A 25,275-nucleotide genomic window follows, 5' to 3' on the forward strand; every position below is an offset into this window, starting at 1 on the left:
ACCAGAGACTCTGCCTCCAAGGTTCCTGGGGCAGCAGTTCCTGCCCTCTTACCCTCCCACATCCCATTCCTCATTCCTGCCCTCCGCGCAGGAGCCGCGCGGTGTTTGTAGAACTCACACGCTACAGTCCGGCCGTGGGGCTGCACGCTGCCGTCACACTGCGCCTGGAGTTCCCTGCGGCTGGACATGCTGTGGCAGCTCTCAGCATTCGCCCATTTGCACTGTGGCGCCTGAGCGCTGGCCTTTCATTGCCGCTGCTCACCACGGTAGGTCCCTGCCACCTGGCCCAGCCTGGCCCACACCCTCACGTCCCTTCCCCGCCCCACCCCCCACTCAGGTCCTGACCCCTCCCTGTCTCTGTCCCTGCAGGTGAGCCTCCTTCTGTTCGCACTGTACTTCTCAGTAGCCGAGGTGCGTGCCTGGTGCCGAGAAGGACGCAGGCGCATGGCACGACCTCAGGCATGGGCGCGGTGGCTGCTGGTGGTGCTGACCGCTGCCGCAGCACTTGTGCGCCTTGCCCAGCTGGGCGCCGCAGACCGACAGTGGACGCGCTTCATGCGCCGCCGCCCACGCCGCTTCACGAGCTTCGAGCAGGTGGCGCAGCTGAGCTCCGTGGCCCGCGGCCTGGCCGCCTCGCTGCTTTTTCTGCTCTTGGTCAAGGTGAGAGCTGGCCTAGCGGGCCGGGCCCAGGTCTGGGTGGGCTGAGCCAGAGCTGGTCAGCTGACACCCCTCCCTCACAGGCTGCCCAGCAGCTGCGCTTTGTGCGCCAGTGGTCGGTTTTTGGCAAGACGCTGTGCCGGGCCCTGCCCGAGCTCCTGGGGGCGGCGTTAGGCCTGGTGGCACTCGCAGTGGCCTATGCTCAGCTGGCTGTTCTGGTAGGTGATGGTGGGGCTCTAGGGGGAGGCTTAGCCTGGGGCGCACCCCTCTCACTCTCACCACCTTTTCCTTAGCTGGTATCCTCTTGCGTGGACTCACTTATGAGTGCGGCCCAGGCCCTCTTGATGCTCTGCCCCAGGGCTGGTTGGCCCGCCCTGTGCCCCGAGTCCTGGCGCCTGTCCCCCATGCTGTGCACCGGGCTCTGGGCCCTGCGGCTCTGGGGTGCACTGAGGCTCGGGGCCATCCTTCTCCGGTGGCGGTATCACACTCTGCGTGGGGAGCTCTACCGTCCAGCCTGGGAGCCACAGGACTATGAGATGGTGGAATTGTTACTACGCAGACTGCGCCTCTGGATGGGCTTCAGCAAGGTCAAGGAGGTGGGTACGGCCCAGTGGGGGGGAGAGGGATGCACCCTGGGCTCAAGTGAGCCCAGGGTGCAGATGGACTGACCAAGCCCCTGTGCCGCCCCCAGTTCCGCCACAAAGTCCGCTTTGAAGGGATGGAACCGCTGCCCTCCCGCTCATCCAGGGGCTCCAAGTCGTCCCCAGACATGCCCCCACCTACCGGGGACTCCGATGCCTCCCGCCTGTCCACTTCTTCTAGCCAGCTCGATGGGCTGAATGTGGGCCTGGGCAAGCCAGGGCCACGCGGGGAACCTGAGCCCTCCCGCCTCCAAGCTGTGTTCGAGGCCCTGCTTGCCCAGTTTGACCGACTCAACCAGGCCACAGAGGATGTCTACCAACTGGAGCAGAGGCTGCAGAGCCTTCATGGCCGCAGGACCAGCCAGTCCCCAACCTCGCCTTCCTCCCCAGGCCTGCAGCCAGTCCTGCCCAGCCACCTTGCCCGGGCAAGTCGAGGCATGGGCTTGGCTACAGGCCCCAGCAGGGCTACTCTACGGGCCAAAAACAAGGTCCACCCCAGCAGCACTTAGCCCCAGGGGACCTGTGGTGGGCCTGTGGCTTCACTCTGGTCCCTTGGGCTGGAAAACAACACTCAGTATTACCTTCTGCCACCCTCAAGGTCTTGGGCCAGGCAGAACAGCTGCATGCAGGTCCCCCAGAGAGCAGTCGGCACCTGTCTGAGTCTCTCTGTGGGCTTCAGCACTTTAAAGAGGCCAAGTGGCCAACCAGGACCCAGGGTCCCCTCCCCAGCTCCCTGTGGGAGGACACAGCAGTATTGGACCAGGTGCCCAGCCTCTGAGACACTAATTTATTTCCTGAGTCCTCAGGTACAGCGGGCTGTGCCCGGCCCCACTTCCTGGGCAGACTTTCCCCCTTGCTAAGGATCCAGGCTGCGGGGAGGGAACTTGCACCCCTTGTTATCCTCCCTCTAAATTATTACCTCTCCCGTCCCCGCTGAGTGCACTCACTTCCAGCCGCCGTCTGTGTGTCTATTGTCAGTAATTTATATGGGGTTTAAAATGTATATATTTTTGTACGTCGCTGTTTTTCACTAGGGCCAAGGGGCCTGTTGCCTGCTTTGAGGAGGGAGCTGAGACTGCAGAGCTGGCCTCCTTCCCTAGACACCTGCCCATATGGCCAGGACCAAGGAAGCAGCAGCTGCAGTCTCAGTCTGGCCTCGGGCCGTTACTGGGACAGGACATTGGTTGGAGGGCATAGCTACTCCCTAGGCAGTTCTTGTCACCACCACTGCCTTGTTCTGCTCTGCCCAAAGCCAGGAGCGAAAGGCAGGGCCCAGGCCTGCTGGTGTCAGGTGTGAGGAAGGAACAAGACTAGTGTGTGGCAAAGGACCCCAGGGTGGGCAGGTGGGAAGACCCTTCCCTGGGGCTGGCTCCTAGGGCTGGGGACGGTGAGTGAGAACAGTCGGGTGAGGCTTTCCTGAACACCTGACAGGCCAACCCCCTTAGCGCTTCTGTGGGTGTGGCCGAAGCTTCAGCCTTGATCCTGCTCCTACTTACCCCAACAGACGGAGTCAAATAAATGAGTTGGCTGACTGCTACCTGTGTCTGTGTCTACGCACTGAGGGCCAGTGGGCAGAGTGACAGACCTAGGCTTCATGGTTTTATTCATTTGCACAAATAAATACTGCCCAGTGCCTCATGGGGGGGAGGGGCAGGAAGGGTCTAGCAGCACAGCCACTTGGACCACAGCCACGAGCAGCCCTGGGCCCAGCATCTTGGCTCTAACAGGACAGGCACTGCCCCAGTCCTGGCCTCACACGAATTCTGTGAAGTCGTCCACAGAGGAGATGAGGCGTTTCCGCTGGCCAGTCTCATAAGTGGGCACGGGCTCAGCAGGGGCCTGCGCTGGGGCTTTGGCATGGCCTGGGGGGTGCACCTGCATCAGGGGCAGGCTGGGGTTCGGGTAATGAGCTTCCTCACGGATCTGCGGAGAGAGGGGGCCTTGGCAGTAAGCCCAGCAGGGCAGTACATGTTCTCTCCGACGTGGACCTGGGGACCCACCCTCACTAGCCAGCACTCTGGGGGGGGGGCCACTGCATGCAGGTGCCCATGACCCGTCCTCCCTACCCGGTGGCGGAGCCGCTTGATGTGGCGGAGCCTGGCGATCCACTTGGAGGGGTAGATGTCAGTGGGGTTGGAGCGGCTGTGGTGCACCTGTGAGGCCATCTGGATAGGGTGGGCAGCAGAGTGAGTTCTCTATGGAGGGCACCTAGGGCCCATCCTACCTGCCCAGAGTGCTGCCTCTGCTCACATTTGCATGCAGGGCCATCTGGCGGGCCACAAAAGGCAGGTTGCGATCAGACACAATCTTGGCCACGCTGGTGTCCACAAGGCCCTCCATATCTGGGGAAAACACAGTGCTCATATGGGGCTCAGGGCCCCAAGGGCCTCCCCACCATGCCCCAGGCCTTACCTTTCCTGCACTGCAGTGACACCAGGTTGCACTCATAGTCCAGAGGGGTGATAATCACATGGACAAAGTTGAACTGGCCCTGCCCAGACAAAAGCAGGGTAACCCCAATGCCAAAGGCCACTTTCTGCCACTTCCCTATGAGGACAGCAGCTCGTGGCGTTAGACACTCAGTAACTCCACAATCATGCGTGATAACTTGTCTTTGCACACTTCCTCCCAGCAAGCCTGGGGGCAGGGGCTGCCATCCTATTTCCCTCAACTGCTTTACATTCTAGCACGCAACTTCTCCACGCCTGGCTCCTAGCATATGAACTGGCCAGAGTTTTAAGTTCACAGTCACTCCTCAGTCACAAAGGACTCCCCCAACATACACAACACACTTTTTGGGGCACCTGCCTCACTGTCATCTGAAAGCACGTCTAGTAGCTCCCCAGGCTCCCAGCCCCTGACTCGCGCCTTCTACACATGGACAGCTCCAAGCGCCTCCCCAGCCTGCACACCTGGGTCTTGGCATGCCGCAGACCCTTGCTGCTTCCCCAGCTCTGAGCAGAGAGCGAGCTGGCCTCCCACAGGCACTCCAGCCCTGCCTGCACTGGAGGTTGTGCCCAGCAGCCTGTGGGCGGGGGTCTCTGTTCAGTAACCTCCAAGGCTTCCCACTGCATTTAGAATAAATCTGAATCCTCTCTGAGCATCAGCACCTCAGACACTTGGGCTGTACTGGGCTCCCCACCCCACTGGGCCTTGCAGCTGTCCCACGTCCCCACCCTGTGAGAAGTTTCCAGGACTGATCCCACCTCCTCCCCTTGGGACCTCAAGCCTAAGTGCCCTTGTCTAGAAAAAGGGGGGTGGGAATACCAGGGCCTATCTCCACCCCCCCACCCCCCGCTCTGCAATGACAGGAGGAGGTGCCAGGGGAGAAGATCACAGCATTACGAGCACACTGAGCACCTAACTACATGCCACCACGCAACCTTCTAAGCACAAATGCATTCAGTTCTTCCACACAAACCACAGCAGCAAACTCCATGAAGAAACTGACAGGGCTGTCATCTTCTACTGAGGACACAGGCTCAGAGGGGGGACACTAAAGCAGGTCAGTACTCCTGCTTGTCACCATACTGACTCCAGTGGCAGTCACTGCCTCTACTCAGTATCCACTAACGGACACTTCCTCAGATGTGGCCTCCACCAAGGGTGCCCCGGGCCCAGATCCATGCCCATCCATCCTGAAGGCCCCTCACTCACTTTGATGGTACCCAGCTTGAAGTCCTCGCCAGAGTCATTGTAGACAATGGATACGAAGTCGTTGCCTAGGTGGCGCTTCTTGTCACAGCGGTGCTTGTCCATGTCCTTGGTGGGCATCAGAGTGGCGATGTGGAAGACAGCTGTGAGGCAGAATGAGGCCGAGCTGAATGGGCCTGGCACAGCCCAGGCAGAATGCTGGCCAAGGGGCCTAGCCCTCTGTGCCTCCCCAGGAGCAGAGGCTCAGCACCTGCAGGAGCCTTGTCTCTGGTGCCCGGCCAGCAGCACTTGGCTCCTCTCCCTGAGGGCAGAGCTTCAGGAAGCAGACAGCCCAGCTGTGGCCTCAGTGCTCAGGCTGGTGACCTCGAGCCCTTGGACACCTCCACTGCTCCCGAGGACGGGCCAATGAGAACGGGGTTGGGGAGGATACATGCCATGGGAAGGTTCGAACCTTGCATGATGTCATCATGCCAGCAGTAGGTGAACTGGCCGTCCTCGCCACACACGTCCAGGCCGCCCAGGTACACCTTATCTGGCTGGCAGTCCTTGAGCTCAATGAGCTTGCCCAGGCCCGTCAAGAACTCTGTGTACCTGTAGGAGCCATGCTCATTGGACAGGATGGCAAGTTCACTGTTGCTCTGTAGGAAGAGAAGCATGGTGGCCCCTCTCCCAAGCTGCCCGCCATCCATACCCTGCCTGTTCCTGAGCATGGCTCCCAAGGGCCCTGAGGGCTTGTTGCTGGGGACCAGGTGGTGGTGGCATGACTGGTGTGACTTGGTAAAGAACCCAACTTCTGTCATCAACTTGGACTCAGTACAAGGTCACTTCCATTTCCAGCAGGTGCTCAGGTGACATCCTTGTCCTCCCTTCTCCCATAATTAGTCTGCCATCAAATTTGCCAATTCAATCTTCAACCAACGCTCAGAACCCTCTCATTCCTCAACACCCCACTGACTCACTCCCCAGACCTGCTCTTCTTCCATCCGACTGTCATGGCCCCATTTCCACTGGTTCTCCACAGGCAGCCAGAGGGGCTTTGGAGACTTTGGTTGCGTCACAGCAAACCCTTGGATCAAAACCATCTAAGGCCCTCCAGCCTCCCCAGGAACAAAATGCAGCCTGAGAGCTACCCATGAGGATGTTGCTGATTGCCCCCCCCACTGCTTCCCCATCCCCAACCCCACATCCACGCCCTGCCCAGTGCTCGCTCAATGCTAGCCCTCGATTACATGAGGTGTGCCCTGCACAAGATGCTCCCACACACGTCTGCACACATACTCACTTCCCTCACATCTCTGTTCAGTGTCACCTCCCTTGGATCACTGATGTGAACAGCACCCTGCTCACACCTCCAGTCTCCTGCACCATGCCACCTTCCCCTCCAAAGTCCTTAGCATTCTCTGGTGTACTGTGTGCTCACACACTGGTCTGTCATTCTCACCCGTGTCCTGGTACCAGAGCAGTGCCTGGCACAGAGTCAATAACCACTTCATGCTCTAGCAGCTTATACAGTGACTCCCACCTCCCACCCCAGGCAGCAAGGTCGCCCAGCTCTGCCCTGGCATGTAGGCCGTCCCCGCCATCCCAGCAGCTTTACCTGGCCTTCTCCCACGTACAGGACGGCAATCTTGTGCGTGTCGTATGACGGGATCTGGTCAAGGAGCTGCACTGACCGCTCAAAGGACTATAGCCACAGAACCCTGCCTGAGTCCAGGGCAGTGGCTATCCCATGCCACCAGCCCTGCCCAGGGAGGGCTCCCCCCACCCAGGCAGGTTACCACAGGTTGCCCCAGGGAGCTGAGGCTGTCGCCCTCTGCAAGCCGGGGCTCTAACCACCACTACACAGAACTGGCCGTCCCACAGGCCTGCCTGCAGGCTTCAGAGGGCCCCGAAGGGGAGAAAAGGCATGCACACCTCATTAGGCAAAAGGATGGGCTTGTTGGACTCGTCACCAAAGAAAGGCGAATGGTAGAGCTGCAGGAACACAAAGCTGCAGAGGGAGAGGTGATGAGCACTAAGCTGAACATTGTGGGTCTCGGATCAGGTCACGGCCAGTGCAGTCACAGCATACACACGGGGCAACAAGGGCTGTACCCCACCACTGAAGGACTGCCCTCCTGTGGCTCTGACAGGCCCCAGGACAGAGGACGTGCAGACTCATCCCCATGCCCTTCCTGCCCAGGACCACTTAGATGCCACGTTCCCATGGGGAATGTCCAGGACTTCCAGCTCAGGGAGCGGCTCACCTGGGGTTGATTCCTGGTACCTTCTCGGCATTGGAGGCTCCAGCTCTGCTCTTAAAGGAGTCCCTCTCCACCCTCTTGCCCCTGCGTGATGGGGCCGAATCAGAGATGGTGTAGCCTCGGGGCCGCAGGCCACTGGGGGAGCGGGGGGAGCTGGAAGGCAGGGGACCCTCAGCCAGGGCAGGGCCCCGGCTTGCTTCACTGGTGGCTGACCAGGCAGCGCTGTCCCCATCTAGGATCCCTGACTGTGACCGGGCCTTGGCCTCAGGGCTCAGCCGGCCAACGTCAGCCTTGTTCCCAGGGTCCCCAAGGATGTCCTGCAGGGTCTGCAGTTCAGGTGAGGAGCTGGACTTGCTCAGGGGCTGTGAGGGCTGGAAAGAGAGGTCCACAGCGGGCCGGGCTGCCTCGGAGGAGATGGCCCGCTCGATGGGGATGCCCCCAGCAGACAGATCCTCTGCGCAGAACGACTTCTCCTCCTGGCTAGAGGTTGAAGATGACTGGAAAGAACATATCCCAAGAGAACTTTCATCGCCACTTAGCCCACTTGGGGTTTACCCAAAGGCAATGAGGCTCTACATGTCCTCTCAGCCCACGGCCACAGAGCCACCCAGCACCAAACTGATGGTCCCAACGCCCCCACCCCCAAGGACAGCACCTGCTGTACCCCGTGCTGAGCAGAGGAGCCAAGAATCCCACAAACCAAAGGATGCCACCCATAAGGAGCTATCCCTGGATGGGGCTCAGAAGAGACTGGGGAGAACAGCGAGCCGTTCCTCAGACGAGGAAGAGGGGGTAGAAGACTCGCCTGAGTTCAGAGCCATGAAGCCCGCCGTCTGCCTGCCCGAGGCCTACCCGTCCGCCTTGGCCCCATCCCTGCCTCAGCCCTGCCCTTCCGCCTCAGAGCCTGCCTCAGTCTCGCCCCCGTCCCACATGTAGTGGCTCTGGCTGAGGTCTCCAAGTGGTCCTGGTCCTGAAGGCTCAGAAAGAGCACCCGCAGCCCCTCAGGCCGGTGGCTCTGCGGCCAGCTGTGCTCACCCTGCTGTAAGCTTCAGTGTGCCGACAGCGCCGGTCTGGGTCTAGTGTTGCTTCAAAGTCTTCCAGCTCTGGGGGCTCCGCCAGCAAATTAGCCTCGCCGGGACTTCCTTCCTCCAGAACCACAGCCGAGTCTGAGAGAACACACGGGACTGCTGGCTGCTGGCCCAGCCCAGGGAGCTCATGTGGCTCAAAGGTGCCAGCTCTTCCCCATGAGAGAGCACAGCCACCCACGATGCCAGCTGGAGAAGGGCATTCTGAGAGGCCTGGGTGTGAGCCCTGACACAGGGTGACTCCTACATGGGCTCCCAGCAGTTAGGACGAGGGGTCATCGGGCCCCTCTAATTCCCACCCATCTGGCCTGGTATCCACAAAAGCCTCCTGTGCTCCTCCAATAAGGTAGGCAGACAAAGGCTGATGGGCCTCAAGAGAAAGGACCACCTGAGACAAGGCCTCAGCTCCAGAGGAGGGGCTGGATCAGCCCCGGGAACTGCGGAAAGAGGCCTGAGCGCTTCCTGCCTGGACCGGAGGGAAGAGTGACATGGAACAGATCCCCGTGCAGACACGGACAGGGGTGTTCTGGGGAGCAGAGGCTTGCCTTCTGGGTGCAACCAAACCCAAGCCAGATGGGCTCAGAAGGCATGATGCCCCAAAGCAGCACTTCCCAACCCTCTGTCAGGAATGGCCGGGAGCAGTGTGAGAAGCCACCAGGGTGAGCGCAGCCCGAGGCCACCCACACACACAGTCCATTAGCTGCCTGGCAGAGCGCGTCTGCACGCTGCCCTTTCTCAACTGGCTCCTGCCCACACACGGGGTCCCAGGTGAACTACAGTGCTGCACAGGTCAAACCCCCCTCGCCAGTCTGCAGGGCCCTCAGCCACACCTGCCCGATTTGTGAGTTCGCAAAGCCAATCACACTACCGGAGGCTGGCGCGAGGTCAGCTTGGCTTAGCCCCAGGGCCCGGTCAACCTCGAGCAGCTGTCTTCCCAAGGAAGACTGTCCCCCGCCAGCTTCTGTGGCTCAGCTACCCCATGGAACCTTGTCAGGCCTGAAGAAGGGGCTGGTAGGGCCCAGCCAGCCTGGGAGCAAAGCTCAGCCTCAAAGGCACAGGGCAGAGGGGTTCATGCCGGCAAAGCAAGGACATTCTGCACAGATGTCTCCATGCGAGTCAGGGCCCTGCTCCCGAAGGGCGGTGAGAGGCTGGCAGGACCACGGAGCAACCCGCGAGGCAGAGCAAGGCTCTGCAGCAGCTGCCTTCCTGAGGAAACGCGTGAATACCTGCCCAGGAAATGCTCCTGTGCAGCTTTCCTTGGCAACTGGACTGGTTCAGGGAGGAGAAAGAGGCCACTGCAAAGGAAGCCGTGAGCGGCCAGTCAGCAGAGGAGAAACTACGCACAGTGGAGCAGAAAGGACAGGCACCACCAGTCCTGCACAGACCCGGAGCCTGGAGAGAGAGAGGGCAGGGCCAGCAGCACACGGGCAGGCGGCGGGCAGGGCGCACTCGGGGGTCTCCGCTCCCAAGCTGCTTGAGGGGACTTTAGGAAGGGGAGTGCATCCCCCCTCCTCGGGAACAGTGCTCAGCCTCTCAGCGCTGTCTGTGGCCAGAAGGTGGCCGAGAGGGACAGCCCCGGTCAAGCCAGGCAGGGTGTTAGAGCTTGCAGGCAGGCTCAGGCTGTGGGCTTGGGGGATCTAAACTCATACCCCAGCAGCAGAAGTGGGCCAGCTCTGCAGCCCCAAGGAGGGTGCAGGGCAAAGGCTGCTCACAGCCCTGCCCACACCTATCCTGGGAGCAGGACCGCTGAGGGAACATCAAGCCGGCTCCTCTACCAGGACCCAATTTCCAAAGAGAGCCCCTTCTGGTGGACCAGGCCCTGCTCACCAGCACCAGTCAGGAGCACAGGCGTCCTCCCACGGGCCAGCCTCCACACATGCCCGAGCTGGCAGGGCCACGAACCATTCAGGGGGCCCATCCTGGCCATGTCCCCACCAGTGCAGTGGACCGCACCGCCTCAGATGGCCCACACCAGGCGGAGGCAGGCCAGTGCTCACCTGTGTTAGAACGGGGCGGAGGCGGGGGCTTGGCTGAGCTGGCTGCCGGCACCGACAGTGACTTGTACAAGGCGGTGTCACGGCGCTCCTTAAAGCGCTCAGCGGCCATGAGGGCGTTAGACAGCTCTTGCAGCGGCATGTTGTTGATGTCCGAGGAAAAGGGGCTGAGCGGGTTCTCCAGGCTCATCAGCCAGCTGGTGTTTCCTGGGGAAGATAGGCAGCGCCCCTCAGGATGCAGGCCCCATGCGTCCAACCAGCTCCTCCCCATCCTGGCCCTCTCTGGGCAGCCCCCAGTGTACCATCTTCAAGGGCATATGCCCAGGGCTTGCAGGGCTCTTTGTGCTTAAAGCAGAGTGACAGTGAGGGGAAGGAGCAGGCTTTATGCATGGAATGCCCTTGACTTGGCCCTGATGTCCTCCCTCTCAGGGACCCCAGGCCCCAAAGTCAGGGTAACACCTATCTGGCAGTCACTTGCCTCAGTGGTGAGCACACGACTGCCCCAGGTCAGCTCTGCGCCCAGGCCAGCGGCAGGAGGCATTTCAAAGCAGCAGACGCCTCCCTAGGCTGGGCAGGCCCAGCGGCAGGAGGCATTTCAAAGCAGCAGACGCCTCCCTAGGCTGGGCAGGCCCAGCGGCAGGAGGCATTTCAAAGCAGCAGACGTCTCCCTGGGCTGGGAAGGCCCAGCGGCAGAGGCTTCTGGGTTCTGTCCTTGTCCACACAGGCCACAGCCCACACTGGCTCAACCTTCCTCACTGAGTGTCCTCACATCCCAAGTGTCTCACCTGACCCCACCCACCTCCTCCTGCCCACCGAGCCCTTCTCACTTTTTCTCCTGCCTCCTGTTTACCACCCCCCCCCCCCAGCTGGGACCAGGGGCCCGGGCTAAAACATGCACGAGGAGCCGCTCCTGGCCCCATCCCCGTGGCCTATGGCTCAGCACCCTGCCCCTCGCACCAATTAGTCACCCTTCAACCCGTACCACAACAGGTGCCTCCTGAACCCTGAGCCTAGGCTTGTAAGTCCTTCCTTTGGCCTGAAATACCTGTTATGGGCTGATCGTGTCCCCAGAGTTTATGTTGAAGTCTTAACCCCCATGATCCCAGAAGGTGGCTATATTTGGAGATGAAGTCTTTAAATAGGTGATTAAGGTAAAATGAGGTCATATGGGTGGGCCCTATCCAATCTGACTGGTGGAGGTAAGAGATACGAACATAGACACAGAGGAACGTCATGTGGAAACACAGGGACAAGATGACTGTCTACCAGCCAAGGCCTCAGGAGGAACCAGCCCTGCCAACATCTTGATCTCAGACTGCCAGCCTCCAGGACTGGGAGAGAATACATTTGTTATATAAGCCACCCAGTCCGTGGCACTTTGTTACGGCACCTTAGCAGACTGCTACGTCTTCACTTAGTCACCTGCACCTCCCCACCGTTTACCTCTGAAGACTTAACTCAAAAGTCATCTCGTGCCTGACCAGGTGGTGGTGCAGCAGATAGAGCGTTGGACTGGGACACAGAGGAACCAGGTTCGAGACCCCAAGGTCGCTGGTTTGAGCGCAGGCTCACCAGCATGAGCGAGGGGTCACTGGCTTAAGCATGGAATCACAGACATGACCCTATGGTCGCTTGCTTGAGCTCAAAGGTCGCTGGCTTGAAGCCCAAGGTTGCTGACTTGAGCCCAAGGTTGCTGACTTGAGCAAGGGGTCACTCACTCTGCTGTAGTACCCCAGTCAAGGCACATATGAGAAGTCAATGAACACCTAAGGTGCCACAACAAAGAACTGATGCTTCTCATCTCTCTCCCTTCTTGTCTGTCTGTCCCTATCTGTCCCTCTCGGTCACAAAACAATAAAACTGTAAAAAAGCCATCTCACAAATGCCCCTGTGGCCCAGTCTGCCTGCTGCTCACTCCTGTGTGTCCCTCTTATGGGTAATTGTGTCACACTGTGGTATCAAAGGCCCAGAGCGGCTGAAGACAGGGCCACCCCCGCAGTACCTGTGGGCCTCCGGACCAAGATCTCCGCCCAGCCCTGGGTCAGCAGGGGCACATAGGCCGCCAGGTTGGTCTTTTCCTTCTGCACCGGGAGCTGGGTGCTAGCTGATGTCTTCTCAGGCTTGCTGCCTGGTGTTAGCGTTGGGCCTGGGAACGTGGGGCTGCCTGGGAAATGGGAGGCTGCAGTGTCCAGGGCGCCAATGCGAAGGCCATGGCCCCCTGAGAGGGATAACAAAAGGAGGACTGGTGACCCTCTTTGCCCAGTGCAAAGCCACCAGCACAGACCTGGCTGCTCCATCAAACAAAAGCTCCAGGTAAGGTAAACTTAAGGCCAGGGCTGCTAAGGGCTCACAGTAAACACCGGTCATGAGAATAGACCCTCAGGAGGCCCTGGCCGGTTGGCTCAGCGGTAGAGCGTCGGCCTGGCGTGCGGGGGACCGGGGTTCAATTCCCGGCCAGGGCACATAGGAGAAGCGCCCATTTGCTTCTCCACCCCCACCCCCTCCTTCCTCTCTGTCTCTTTCTTCCCCTCCCGCAGCCAAGGCTCCATTGGAGCAAAGATGGCCCGGGCGCTGGGGATGGCTCCTTGGCCTCTGCCCCAGGCGCTAGAGTGGCTCTGGTCGCGGCAGAGCAACGCCCCGGAGGGGCAGAGCATCGCCCCCTGGTGGGCAGAGCGTCGCCCCTGGTGGGCGTGCTGGGTGGATCCCGGTCGGGCGCATGCGAGAGTCTGTCTGACTGTCTCTCCCCGTTTCCAGCTTCAGAAAAATACAAAAAAAAAAAAAAAAAGAATAGACCCTCAGGAGCAAAGGGGTCTCGTGCCACAGCAGTATACAAGGTGCACATCCTGTCCCAACAAACACCTATGATGAGGGCTCATAAAGAGAGCACCCCAGTTATTAAAACTGGGCAAGCCCTGGCCGGTTGGTTCAGTGGTAGAGCGTCAGCCTGGCGTGCAGAAGTCCCGGGTTCGATTCCCGGCCAGGGCACACAGGAGAAGCGCCCATCTGCTTCTCCACCCCTCCCCCTCTCCTTCCTCTCTGTCTCTCTCTTCCCCTCCCGAAGCCAAGGCTCCACTGGAGCAAAGTTGGCCCGGGCACTGAGGATGACTCCATGGCCTCTGCCTCAGGTGCTAGAATGGCTCTGGTTGCAATGGAGCAACGCCCCAGATGGGCAGAGCATCATCCCCTGGTGGGCATGCCGGGTGGATCCCAGTCAGGTGATGAGGGAGTCTGTCTGACTGCCTCCCCATTTCCAACTTCAGAAAAATACAAAAAATAAAAAATAAAAATAAAACTGGGCAAGACCTAAAACCAACCATCTGTCCCCTGCCTTCCAGGGGCCTTCCTGAGCACAGAGATCTAGAGCAGGGGTCAGGAACCTATGGCTCGCGAGCGAGATGTGGCTATTTGATGGCTGCATCTGGCTCACAGACAAATCTTTAATAAAAAAAAATAATGTTAAAAATATAAAACATTCTCATGTATTTTCCTATCACTCATGTTCATGGTTGCGGGTGGCTGGAGCCAATCACAGCTGTCCTCCGGGACACCACCAAATTTTTATTGGATAATGCGTAAGGTACACGGGTCGTTGTATGGCTCTCACAGAATTATATTTTAAAATACGTGGTGTTCATGGCTCTCTCAGCCAAAAAGGTTCCCGACCCCTGATCTAGAAACACATCGTGAGAGTGGGGTGGAAGCTCACCAGACATGGAGCGGACCCGGTCCCGGGCCCCAAGGCACACCTGCTGCCCAGTCTGGGACTCCAGCTTGGCTGGTGCCTCCTTTGTCTGTCTCATATGCATGGTGAGGTCAGAGCTGAGGATAGAAGGACCCATGCAGAGTGTGACCAGGGTGCCCCATGGGCTTCAGAGAAGCATCGCACCGTCCCATGCAGGCCTGGGCTCAGGACAGCCACTGTCAAGACTGAGCAGGCAGGAGGTGGAAGGTACAGTCACCTCAACTCTGGGCTGCCCTGCAGTTCTCCTGAGTCCAGGCCCAGTAGTGACCGGGTTCCAGTCCCCACACTCGTTGTCACGGTGATAAGCTTGTTTCCAACCAGCCAGGTTTTGGTCCTGCCGCCAGCCAGGAGAAACTCTCCCACGGGGGACCTGAAAGCAAAGGAGCACAGGCCCTGCCACTGGACGGCTCACCCGTGGAGGTCCTGGGTGGGCATCTTGGCTTCCAAAGGTCCCCTGACCAAAGGAGGGGAGCCTCAGACATGCAGAGCTGTCCTGCCCGACCCAAAGGAAGGGTCCCTGCAGGCCATGCCTGTTGCCACTGCTCTGACCAAGGAGACCCAGAAAAACCCTGGCCTATACCCTGGAGGCTGCCCGCACCTCTTGGGGACCGCTGTGAAGTTGGAGAACACATATCTCGCCATCATATCCAGACATGTTTCTGTGAGCTCCAAGTGGAGGTTTTTCAAGTTGTCATCGGCCTGGGCCATCGAGTTCTCATCTGCAGACCCCAAGCTGGCACTTGTGAGAGATGTCTGGATCCTGCTGGAGGAGGGACCACGGCAAGGTCAGGGCTCTGGGCAGGCCAAATCATCTACCACCGGGGACCAGAGATGGAGGCATGCATGTGCTGAGAGGGCCAAGCTCAGAAAAACCCCACCAGTGCATGTGGCCTCTTGAGCCACAGCTTGGCAAACAGAGTGGACACGGTACCCCAGAAGAGGAAGTACAGGAGCTCATGAGGGAGATCCAGGCCCACTCCTGGGAGCAAAGGCTTAGGAGGCAGGAAAAATAGGACATCCCTCACCAAAGCACAGGAGAGTTAAGCGATGGCTTCATGGCAGAACAGTTTAGTCATGCAGAGACAGCGAGAACACGGGACACACGCACAAAGATTGCATTCTGCCCGCAGGGCCATCTCCCATCAAGGGCAGGGAGGGTCTGGGCTTCGTGTGTGGCTCTTCGTCCTCACACTCAGGTCACCCTGTGTTCCACACGCACCCCAGTGACCAGAGGAGGGGGGTTATGCAGGTTTAATTCTGCAAATTCCACAGCCCTTATTGCCATGTTTTGCTCATGATAATTTGCTGGGAAAAAGCTAGGAGAGAGCCTCACTGACCACCGCCCCCACAAGTCAAATCCCACTCAGTGGAGGCCAGCGCCAGCCTGAGGCCGGAGCCCAGCCCGGTGTCAGCGAGGAGGTAAGTCTCCAGGCAGCAGGATGCTGAGGTCTGAAGGGCCTTCCACGTGGAGACAGGTAACCCCTGCTCAGTGCAGCCTGGCCCTGTCAGCACAAAGCAGGGACCCCCAAGAACCCATACCTGCACCTGAACACAGCAGGGAGGAGCAACCAAGACTTCGCCTCTCAGGAGTCAGGCCTCCCCTGCCCTTCCCAGACTGGCCCCTACCCCCACTGCCCTACAAAAAAGCCCTCGTTCCCTTTCCGCTACCACAGAAAGCAGACCTTGTCTAGAAGACAGCTCAAGAGGAAGTCCACTGGAGAGAATATGAAAGCCAAACCTTGGGGAGTGCATTCCCACCCAACCTGCTTGGGCCCTGCCTTAGTGTGCAAAGGCCCCTGACCAATGGAGACAGGCCTGCAGGGGACTGCCACTGGACACTCTCGGAGCGGCGCCCTGCTTCGGGCACCCAGGCCGGCCTGTGCTCGCACGAGGCTTGGGGACAGAATGCAACCTTCCCACCCCTCGCTGCCAGGCCCCTCGGACCGAGGGCTGGGCTCAGCAGGTCAGGCCCCTGGGGTCCAGGACTGCCACTCGGGCTCTACCCCTGCTCCAGCCGGGAAGGGCATGGGCAGGCAACGAAGTCATGCAAGCAGCCCCATGCACCGCCACCCGGGTGCCCCCGCCTGGCAGCACCACTTCACGGGCCAAGCTCGGGGTCTGAGCCCCCCGCCCAACGAAGCCCACTACCTGCGGACCACATGTTCAGACACACTGACGCTGCGGCACCGGAAGGCGTCGGCTGCAGAGCTCTCCTTGAATTCTTTGACGGGTGGAGAGTTATTCAAGCCTTGTTTGGGGGGTCTGGCTATCCTCAAACTACCAGGTGAGGAAGGAAGGCCCAAGCCCCAGGGAGCCCAGCTCCCAGGAAGGGAGAGCAAGCCATTGGAGGGATGAGGAGGAAAGGTCACAGGCCACAGGGTCAGGATGGAGAGCCCATGGGTGAGATGAACAAAAAACCATGCCAGAAGCCAGTTAGCAGGGGGAGGAAACAGAAAACAAAAATGCATGAAAATACATCTTGTAAACATGGCTGAGAAAAAGTCAGGTTTCACGCATGATACCAAAACAAAGAACACTGGTGCAAACCAAACATGTAGATCTTGCCACACGGCAGGTTCCAGGCTGTGCTGACCAGGTGTCCTGTGCACCCTGAGGAAGGCCCAGCTCGGGGACTAGGAAGAGCTGAGGCCCTGAAGGTAATTAACTGTTCAGAGGCCAGTTCTTAACTAGTGGCCCCTAGCCACCAGAGGCTTGAGAACAGCCTGTAACTAGGTCACACTGACCTGGTCATTCTGGACACTGCCGTATTCCCACTTAGGGAGAGCCCAAAGAGCTTAGGTGGGAAGGTGGGAGATGGGAAGGGGGCAGCCGTTCAAATGAAATGCAAACAGAACACGAGGCCTAGCACAGCTCTGTCAGACTCGCCAGAAGCAGCTGTGATGGTAGAGAAGAGCATGCCCCGACCAGCCAGGGCTGGGAAGAGAGCTCTGGAGAAGGGGCATCCTGGCCCGAGGGTGGGCTGACCGCAGGGCCCTGGGTCCCCAGGGGAGGGTCCTCGGGTGCTGGAATAGACCCAGTCCTGGCCTAGCTTTCTATTCCAAGACCAGGTGTTTGGCTTCCTAATGTCACAGCTGCCCTAATATAACCCTGGGCTCATTCAGTGAGTCAGACCCAACCCCAGAGGCCCTATAGCTGACACCCTGATCCCCAACTCGGCACCTCTTGCACTGGTCAGCTGGGCAGGCCAGGACTGGCCGTGACCCAGCACACAGTCCCCACGATGCTGTGGACCACAGCAGCCAGCTTGGAGAGAAGAGCTCCGGCTCTCCTGCTGAATGTGGAGTACCAATGGCCTTCCCAGGACCTGCCCTGCCTCACAACCCCAGGGCACCTTAGTGCCTGGCACAGCCTACAGAGGGGCACACGCTCAGTCACGCGTCCCGTTTTCACTCACTGGCCTGGGGCAGCCGGTCGGCCCCAGGCCCTGCATGCACCATGCAGGTCATAGGTCACAGGACACAGACCTTCCCCACCCCACCCCCAGACAAGCACACCCGTGACAGGCCCCACACCTCTTGGGCCTCTCGTTGAGACTGGTGCTCCGTGCTCTGAAGCTGTCCTTCTCAGGGGTATCATCAAAAGACAGGAGGACGTTGGAACGCAGGCCCTGTCAGAGTGGAGCAGACCTGAGCAGGAAGTCAGGGGAACTGGCCCTCCAGGCACCCACAGGTTTCTTCCCTGGGCACCTATCAGCCCCACCCAGGTACGTTGTCAGCCCAGGACAAGCTGCAGGCCTAGGGCACAAGTGGGCGCTCCTGCCCCCATGCCTACAATGCGTGTCCTAGCAGGGCAGGCTCAGCAGAAGCCCTGGGTACCATGAGCACAGCACTCAGTGATGCCTGACCTCTCCCCCACCTGTTACCCTGCTCTGGCTATGGACAGCCAATGGCAGAGCCAGTCCAGCCCTGACGCTGGCTTACCTTAGTGATAAAAGGAACAAAGTCTTTTCGGAAGGGCAGGCGACACCTAATGAACCACATAGCTATGACGTGGTGGGCCAGGCACACAATGTACTGATTGAATCTGTGAGAAGAAAACGGAAGTGCAGCCTGACCAGGTGGTGGCGCAGTGGAAAGAGGGTCGGACTAGGATGCAGAGGACCCAGGTTTGAAACCCCCGAGATCGTTGGCTTGAGCAAGAGCCCACCAGCTTGAGTGCAGGGTCACTGGCTTGAGTGCGGGATCATAGACATGACCCCCTGGTCGCTGGCTTGAGCAAAGAGTTCACTCGCTCTGCTGTAGCCCCCCAGTCAAAGCACACATGAGAAAACAATCAAAGAACAACTAAGGTGCTGCAACGAAGAATTGTTGCTTCTCACCTCTCTCCTTTCCTGTCTGTCTGTCCCTGTCTCTCTGTCTAGGGAAGGAGGGAAGGAGGGAGGGTAGGAGGGAGGGAGGGAGGGAGGGAGGGGAGGAGGGAGGAGGGAGGGAGGGAGGAGGGAGGGAAGGAGGGAAGGAAGAAGGAAGGAAGGAAAGGAAGGAAGGAAGGAAAAAAAAGAAAAAGGAAGTGCAGAAGCTCCATCCTGGCTCCCAAGGGGAAACACTCCAGGAGCTGGAAGCACAGACCAATTCTAGGGCACAGAGGCCAGTGTGGCTTCCTGCTCCAGGAGGTCTGGCCTCTAGCGGGCAGAGACCTCTGGGCTGGCCTCCCAGGGGACACGCGCCAGCACTCACCTGGAAGGGTTGGTATATGGCAGGGAGATGGCAAACACACTAGCGTACTGCTCTGCTGCAAAGTTCCTATAGAGATGAGGCAGCCTGGCCAGAGCTGAGAAATAAGGAGACAGCCAGTAAGAGAGCCAAGGCCAGCCTGGCAAAGACAGGCCCAAGGCTGCAGCAGAAGCTGGTATCACCAGGTTCCTGTGTTGTTTCTGAAAGCCAATGCAGCTACTCTGATCCATGATGGCTGCAAAGAAATAAAGGTCATAGCCCATCCAAATACGACCTTCCCTTGACCCTTGGCCTGGCTCTCTATTCCAAGGGCTGGCAAACTCTGGTCCCTAGGCCAAATCCGACCAGCGGCCTGCATTTGTACGACCTATGAGCTAAAAATCATTTTTACATTTTTAAAAGGTTGTAAACAAAAAGAATGTTGCAGCAGAAGCTGTATATGGCCCTTTGCAAAAATGCTGGCTCTTCTCAGCTCCTTGTCCACACGTCTGAGGAGCAAACACACACCGAGATACTGGGAATAAAAGGATGAGCAAGGCACCTTGAGCTCCTGGAATTCACAGTCTGAGAAGAGAGTCAGTAAAGCTCCCCCAAGCTGTGATGTGTGGTTTCAGGGGGACAAAGAAGAGCCAGACTGAGTGCAGGGACCAAGGTCAAGTAATGGGAGGCTTCTGTGTAATATAAATTGACAATGAAGGAATAAAGGAGCCAGCCACTCAGACAGCCAGAAAGGAGTAGGGCATTCAGGCATAGGAACAAGAGGTGCAAAGGCGCTGAGGCAGAAGAGGGTGGTATGTCCCACATTCCCAGGAGGAGTGCACCTATATGCAGCCAGAAAGGTTACAGATAAGGTTGGAGAAATCAGCACAGGTTATTTCAGGTTGGGCAGGATACAGCCCCAAACTCAAGGGTCCACTCCACACTCACACACACATACACTCGTGCACACAGTTACACACATGGAGCTACAGACACTTACTTGACAGGAACTCGAGAAGTGGAATGGCCATACTGGCAGTGGCTGAGATGTGTGTAAGCTTCACGACTAGGATAGGCAGGGCCTTGATCATGATGTCAGGCATCTCCACACTGCAGATGGCCAGGGCCACCACACACTGGCTGGCGCAACGGTAGATGAGGCCTTGCTCCAAGCAGTACACCATCTCCCGCTAGGGGGCAGCACAGACACTCAGACTCAGCCCCCACGGAACAGCCCTGCACCCCTGCCTGTCTGCTGAAAGCTGTTTTGGTGAACCAAGGCATTGTCTACCCTCACCCTGCTCTACAATGTTCTACACAGGAGGCCAAGGCTTATGAAGGTTAAGTGCCTCGTCCCAGGTCTCTGAGCGTCTTAAGTGACAGAGTCACCAGCAGCTGACGCCCCCCCCCCCCAGAGCTGACTGAATATTCTGGTCAGGAACTCCCTGATACCTCCCCACTAGCCAACACCTTGGAGTGAGGACATGCTGGGCCCCTCTTTTCCCTTGGTTTTACGAACCCCCTGCCAACTGGTTGGCCTTATTGCAAGAGGAGGCCCTGCCCGACACAATAAGGCCGCCAGGCCCACACAGACCCCAGACAGTGTCCTCCATGAAAACAGCGAGGCAGCGCCCGCAGGAGAAAAGGGCCAAGTATGGACTGGGGCCACAGCCATAGGGCTGTGCCCACCTGGTGGCTCAAGACCCAGGGATAATTTTGGTTTCCTGCAGCCACCCTACCGCTCAGAAATGTTTTGGGTCTCAAGGGTTCTCAGGGAACCTTGAGCCCAGCATGGCCAGGTGCCCCTCTGGGGGTGTAAAGAGGGAGCAGGATGGGAAGTGAAGTGTGAATCCTTGACAGTGTTGTGATCGGGAGCACAGGTCCAGGGCTCAGAAAGCCCAGTCTCAGTGTAGGCCCCCGTCCTGGCTGGCCATCACCTTGACCATGCTATCTGACCTCTCTAAGGCAGAGTAACAAAGAAAGATGTCAGGAATTTAAATGAGATAGTAAAAGTAAAGACAGCATGGGTCTCACTCCCAACAGCAGAGAATATTGAAAACAAGCAATACTATTCATGCTTGCTGCACCTGATGACAGATGTCGAGGTGGAAGTCACGGGGCCTTTGGCCCAGTCACAATGCCTCTCAAAATACGGCCAGCTCAGCCTGACTGGTGGGTGGTGCAGTGGATAGAGCACTGATGTGGGATGCTGAAGTCCAAGGTTCAAAACCCCAAGGTTGCCATCTTGAGTGCAGGCTCATCTGGCTTGAGTGCCAGCTTGCCAGCTGAGCACAGGATCATAGACATGATCCCATGATCGCTGGCTTGAGCCCTAAGGTCACTGGCTTGAAGCCCAAGGTTGCTGGCTTGAGCCCAAGGTTGCTGGCTCAAGCAAGGGGAACTGGCTTGGCTGAAGGACCCCTGGTCAAGGCACGTATGAGAAACAGTAAATGAACAACTAAAGTGATATAACTACAAGTTGACGCTTCTCATCTCCTTTCCTGTCTCTGTTTCTGTCTTCCTCGCTAAAAACAAAAACCAGGGCCAGTTCTGCCCAGGAGCTTGACCACCTGCCCTAAAGCTGTAGCCAGGACAAGCCAGGCAATGCTCCTCAAAGCAAAGACGTGCCTGACCAGGCAGTGGCGCAGTGGATAGAGCATCGGACTAGGATGCAGAGGACCCAGGTTCAAGACCCCGAGGTCGCCAGCTTGAGTGCGGCTCATCTGGTTTGAGAAAAAAAAAGCCCACCAGCTTGAACCCAAGGTCGCTGGCTCCAGCAAGGGGTTACTCGGTCTGCTGAAGGCCCGCGGTCAAGGCACATATGAGAAAGCAATCAATGAACAACTAAGGTGTTGCAAAGCGCAATGAAAAACTAATGATTGATGCTTCTCATCTCTCTCCGTTCCTGTCTGTCTGTCCCTGTCTATCCCTCTCTCTGACTCTCTCTCTGTAAAAAAAATAATTAATTAACTAATTAAAAAAATGCATAGACGCTTCTCTGCATGTGTTGGGGGCAGTCAAGTGCTGGACTAAGTGCACACACCCCAGAGGAGTGCTCGGGAGTGGATCCAGTTGTCTGCAGTTCCAGTTTGGGCCAGGTGGCAGGGGTCTGGCAGGCACATGGGAAAGCAAAGCCAAGTCCCCTTGCCCTGGACAAACCAGCAGCCACTATAAGTAAGGAGGAGAATGGTAGGCCCATTTGGCTACAGTGAACATCTGAAGAACAGGCACCACCAAGTTTGACTGTCATGCTCCCAGCGGGTACCTGTCTAGCTTTGTCCAGGTAGTTGTGGTAAGAGATCAATGCCGTCAGCACAGGAACCACGGCCAGGTGCAGGTCAGTTCTGGAGAACCCTTCTGGGGTGCCTCGAAGCCGCTCGAGGGTCTTGGGACCTGAAAGCTAACAACCAAGTGCCAGATATGAAGCCCTGCCTGGTGGCTAGGTCAACTGCTGGGTGGCCAGAGGGTGCAAGGAAGCCCCTGCGAATATAGGCCCAGTGGGAGGAGTCAAGAGCCCAGGGGCCTCCCAACTTCCTTGGCTAGTCAAAGGTTTGCCTTTTCAAAGAAGTGTAAGAGCACCCACCCTGATGCTAGGGAGAGGCAGGAAATGTGATCTGCGTGCCTGTCACAGGAGCCCCAGTGAGGAAGCGACGGGAAAGGAAAGGAGACATCCTACTCAGTATCTTGAGTTCCAGCTCGGCACTGGGGACCTTGGATTTTCTGCCCCATAAGCTGAGAGGAAGGATGAGTCTTAGAGGCACGATCTAATTCTAGAAAGGGCTCATCTCTCTGCAGGAAATGCTGTCTTGTGTTTCACCATGCCTCCCAGGGCCTCAGAGTCTTTGGGAGAGGGACGAACTAGGCCGCAGCACCGCCCCCAGTGAAGGACACAGGAAGCAGCACAGTACCATGGAGCAGAGAGCGGAAGAGAGCTGGTCCACGCTGCACGGAGAGGTGAAAATTAGGACCTTGTAGCGCAGTGACTCAGGCAGCTTGCTGAGCACGAGCTTCAGTACCTTCCAGTCAGTCTCCTGCAGGAAGAGGGGTCAGTTAGGAGGAGGTCTGCACCCTGGAGAGGGGAGATGGAGTTTCCAAGTTTGAAGCCCTTTATGGAGCAGGACAGCTGGAGGTGGGGAGCTATGGACCCTCCCATGCTGTTTTCCACTCCTGGGCGAGGTAGGGAGGGCTGGGTAGAGCTGGGCATAGTCATAGCTGCCCTGCCCTTTGCCAGGCTGGGCAGGAGGCCCAGTGCAGAGCTGACACCAACTCTCTTTTTTGCTGGACCTAAAACTTTCACACACCAGGCTCCATCCTCCCCATTCACCCACTGGGGACCCCAGGACTATCTGCCTATTGCCCTGAACCTAAGGGACCCTGACTGACACCCACCCAGAGCAGAATGTACAGCAGGAAACAGTGATTACACTAGCTCAAAAGAAGCAGCACCAAGCATCCCTCTACATCCACAAGCCCAGGTGACTGCTGTAGAACCAAAGTCAACCCAGGGCCACAACAATGGGGAGGACAGTCGTGGCACCACTGGACTGAGTTGGTGGCCCTCCCAACTTTCATTAGTGGTGATCACTGCCCATGAGATATGCCAAAAGCCACAAGTCCTAAACACCTTTCCTGGATCCCATCTAATACAGAGGCCTGAGGCTCACAGGAAATCTCTACCGGCCCCCTTTAGTGCCAATGTCAGGCACCCCAGGGAACATGGCCCTGCCCCCTGCTGCAGCCCTCAGGAGCTCCCATTGCCCATTACAGGCTCCTGCCCTGTCCTGCTTGGCACACTGCTGACCACTTCTCTTGCTAGCCAGTCAGAAAACAGGCCTAAACCCTTCTTCCTCGCCATCTCCACCCAGCTACAGCTCTGCTACCAAAACTGCCATCTAGCCTGACCTAGAGGTGGTGCAGTGGATAGAGCGTCGGACTGGGATGCAGAAGACCCGGGTTCGAGACCCTGAGCTCGCCAGCTTGAGTGCGGGCTCATCTGGTTTGAGCAAAAGCCCACCAGCTTGAACCCAAGGTCGCTGGCTCCAGCAAGGGGTTATTCGGTCTGCTGAAGGCCCGCGGTCAAGGCACATATGAGAAAGCAATCAATGAACAACTAAGGTGTTGCAACGCACAATGAAAAACTAATGATTGATGCTTCTCATCTCTCTCCATTCCTGTCTGTCTGTCCCTGTCTATCCCTCTCTCTGACTCACTCTCTGTCTCTGTAAAAAAAAAATAAAAAAATTAAAAATTAAAAACAAAACAAAACAAAAACCTGCCATCTAGCCTTTGCCCTGGCTGGATGGCTCAGCTGATTACAGCATCATCCCAAATTACAGAGATTGCAGGTTTAATCCCCAGTCAGGGCACAAATAGGAATAGACTGATGTTCCTGTCTCTGTCTCTGTCTCTCTCTCCATTCCTCTCTTGCTAAAATCAATTTAAAAAGCAAAACAACCCCAAAACAAAGAGCAACAAAGAAAACCCCTGCATCTACCCTACTTCCAAGCTTTGCTTACTCCTGCCACTGGAACCTTCCCCGCCATTCAAGACTGACCTTACCTGCCCCTCCAGGGGCCCCCAACCAGAAGTGACTGCATCCCCTGGGTTGCACATAGACCACCTGTGCCTCCTCCTGAGGCCAGCCCTACTCCACGAGTCCCGTCTGTCTATACACTTATATTGCACTAAAACCATCTCCTTGAGGCAGAAATGTCTCCTCAGCTCCACACCCAGAGCCATGTGCTCGTTACAGAGCTGCTGTAGGACCTTGGGGTAGACAATGAACACCAGCACCGAACCTCCCAAGGTCACTAACACAGTTCGTACCCTCTGGGCAGCACTGTCACTGCTCAGTCTGACCTAACGCAGCTTAGGAGACCAGCAGCCACCTCACCTGCTTCAAACACTGCAGCAGGACACAGAAGACCAGGGAGTAGGGCAGAGAGCCAAGCCGAACAGCAGGGCCAGACGCCTGGCCAGACATCCCAGTGGGAGGTGACAGGGGGCCGCTGGCCTTCTTTTCAGAGCCTCTCTCTAGCTCCCTGTGGAAGCAAGTGGGAGAAGCACTGAGGCTGAAGCCCCCAATTCCCAGGATAAAAAGAGCCACTGTGTCCCTGAGACACATGACAGTCCTCAGGCTGAAGAGCAGCTCACTCCCCACTCCCGCCCTGGAACCCTAAGGACCCAGAACCAGGGGCAACAGGGCCAACAGGGCCAGCAGGGAAAGGTGTCCTCCCTACATACATATAGTCACAGAGGCAGTAGGGGCTGAAGCGCACAACCCCGTCCTTGGTGGGCAGGCCAAGGCGATGCAGGGAGTCGGCCCGCAGCAGCAGCAGGAAGTCGAAGGCCTGCAGGGAACAGAAAGCGCACTTGTAGGCAGGACTTCGTCTGAGCCACACTCCCAGCCCCACACGTCTCTCAGGAAAGGCCGCTTCCCTTAATGGCTCTCAACCCCAACTTCCCTCTGCAGACAGCAGTGCCAGGTGGTGAAGTGCAGCACTCAGGGCTTCCCCGAGAGCCCCAGGGCTCTGTGACAGTCCTGTAGCAGCTGGCCTGCCCACAGGACCAGGGGACGGATGCCCTGCAC

The 25,275-nt window shown here is 57.9% G+C and overlaps 2 protein-coding genes across 11 annotated transcripts in view; one reads left to right on the plus strand and one right to left on the minus strand.

Moving 5' to 3' along the window:
* Window positions 1-2,835, plus strand: part of PKD1 (polycystin 1, transient receptor potential channel interacting) — a 53,175-nt gene extending 50,340 nt beyond the window's left edge. For all 3 annotated transcript variants that reach the window (XM_066382877.1, XM_066382878.1, XM_066382879.1), the window contains exons 42-46: window positions 92-266; window positions 370-660; window positions 741-875; window positions 951-1,253; window positions 1,349-2,835. In XM_066382877.1, the coding sequence (XP_066238974.1) occupies window positions 92-266; window positions 370-660; window positions 741-875; window positions 951-1,253; window positions 1,349-1,807 (1,363 nt within the window). In that variant the 3' untranslated portion in view covers window positions 1,808-2,835. The remainder of the gene's footprint in view (window positions 1-91; window positions 267-369; window positions 661-740; window positions 876-950; window positions 1,254-1,348) is intronic.
* The window catches only part of TSC2 (TSC complex subunit 2), a 41,663-nt gene continuing 19,214 nt past the window's right edge, over window positions 2,827-25,275 (minus strand). Inside the window, exons 18-42 of one of the 8 annotated variants that reach the window (XM_066382882.1) lie at window positions 24,930-25,036; window positions 24,580-24,727; window positions 22,595-22,717; window positions 21,952-22,086; window positions 19,687-19,876; window positions 18,711-18,804; window positions 17,958-18,060; window positions 17,550-17,644; window positions 16,165-16,293; window positions 14,615-14,776; window positions 14,234-14,386; window positions 13,981-14,093; window positions 12,277-12,492; window positions 10,278-10,481; window positions 9,507-9,575; window positions 8,231-8,361; window positions 7,199-7,692; window positions 6,867-6,942; window positions 6,550-6,636; window positions 5,404-5,590; window positions 4,956-5,095; window positions 3,711-3,789; window positions 3,549-3,640; window positions 3,365-3,463; window positions 2,827-3,221 (exon numbers count right to left, since the gene is read on the minus strand). In XM_066382882.1, the coding sequence (XP_066238979.1) occupies window positions 3,051-3,221; window positions 3,365-3,463; window positions 3,549-3,640; window positions 3,711-3,789; window positions 4,956-5,095; window positions 5,404-5,590; window positions 6,550-6,636; window positions 6,867-6,942; window positions 7,199-7,692; window positions 8,231-8,361; window positions 9,507-9,575; window positions 10,278-10,481; window positions 12,277-12,492; window positions 13,981-14,093; window positions 14,234-14,386; window positions 14,615-14,776; window positions 16,165-16,293; window positions 17,550-17,644; window positions 17,958-18,060; window positions 18,711-18,804; window positions 19,687-19,876; window positions 21,952-22,086; window positions 22,595-22,717; window positions 24,580-24,727; window positions 24,930-25,036 (3,597 nt within the window). In that variant the 3' untranslated portion in view covers window positions 2,827-3,050. Of the gene's footprint in view, window positions 3,222-3,364; window positions 3,464-3,548; window positions 3,641-3,710; window positions 3,790-4,955; window positions 5,096-5,403; window positions 5,591-6,549; window positions 6,637-6,866; window positions 6,943-7,198; window positions 7,693-8,230; window positions 8,362-9,506; window positions 9,576-10,277; window positions 10,482-12,276; window positions 12,493-13,980; window positions 14,094-14,233; window positions 14,387-14,614; window positions 14,780-16,164; window positions 16,294-17,549; window positions 17,645-17,957; window positions 18,061-18,710; window positions 18,805-19,686; window positions 19,877-21,951; window positions 22,087-22,594; window positions 22,718-24,579; window positions 24,728-24,929; window positions 25,037-25,275 lie in introns of all 8 variants that reach the window. The other 7 variants (XM_066382881.1, XM_066382885.1, XM_066382884.1 and 4 more) reach the window with 7 other exon arrangements.

This window comes from Saccopteryx leptura, chromosome 4 (assembly GCF_036850995.1).
Source record: "Saccopteryx leptura isolate mSacLep1 chromosome 4, mSacLep1_pri_phased_curated, whole genome shotgun sequence".
In the NCBI taxonomy this organism is placed as follows: domain Eukaryota; kingdom Metazoa; phylum Chordata; class Mammalia; order Chiroptera; family Emballonuridae; genus Saccopteryx; species Saccopteryx leptura.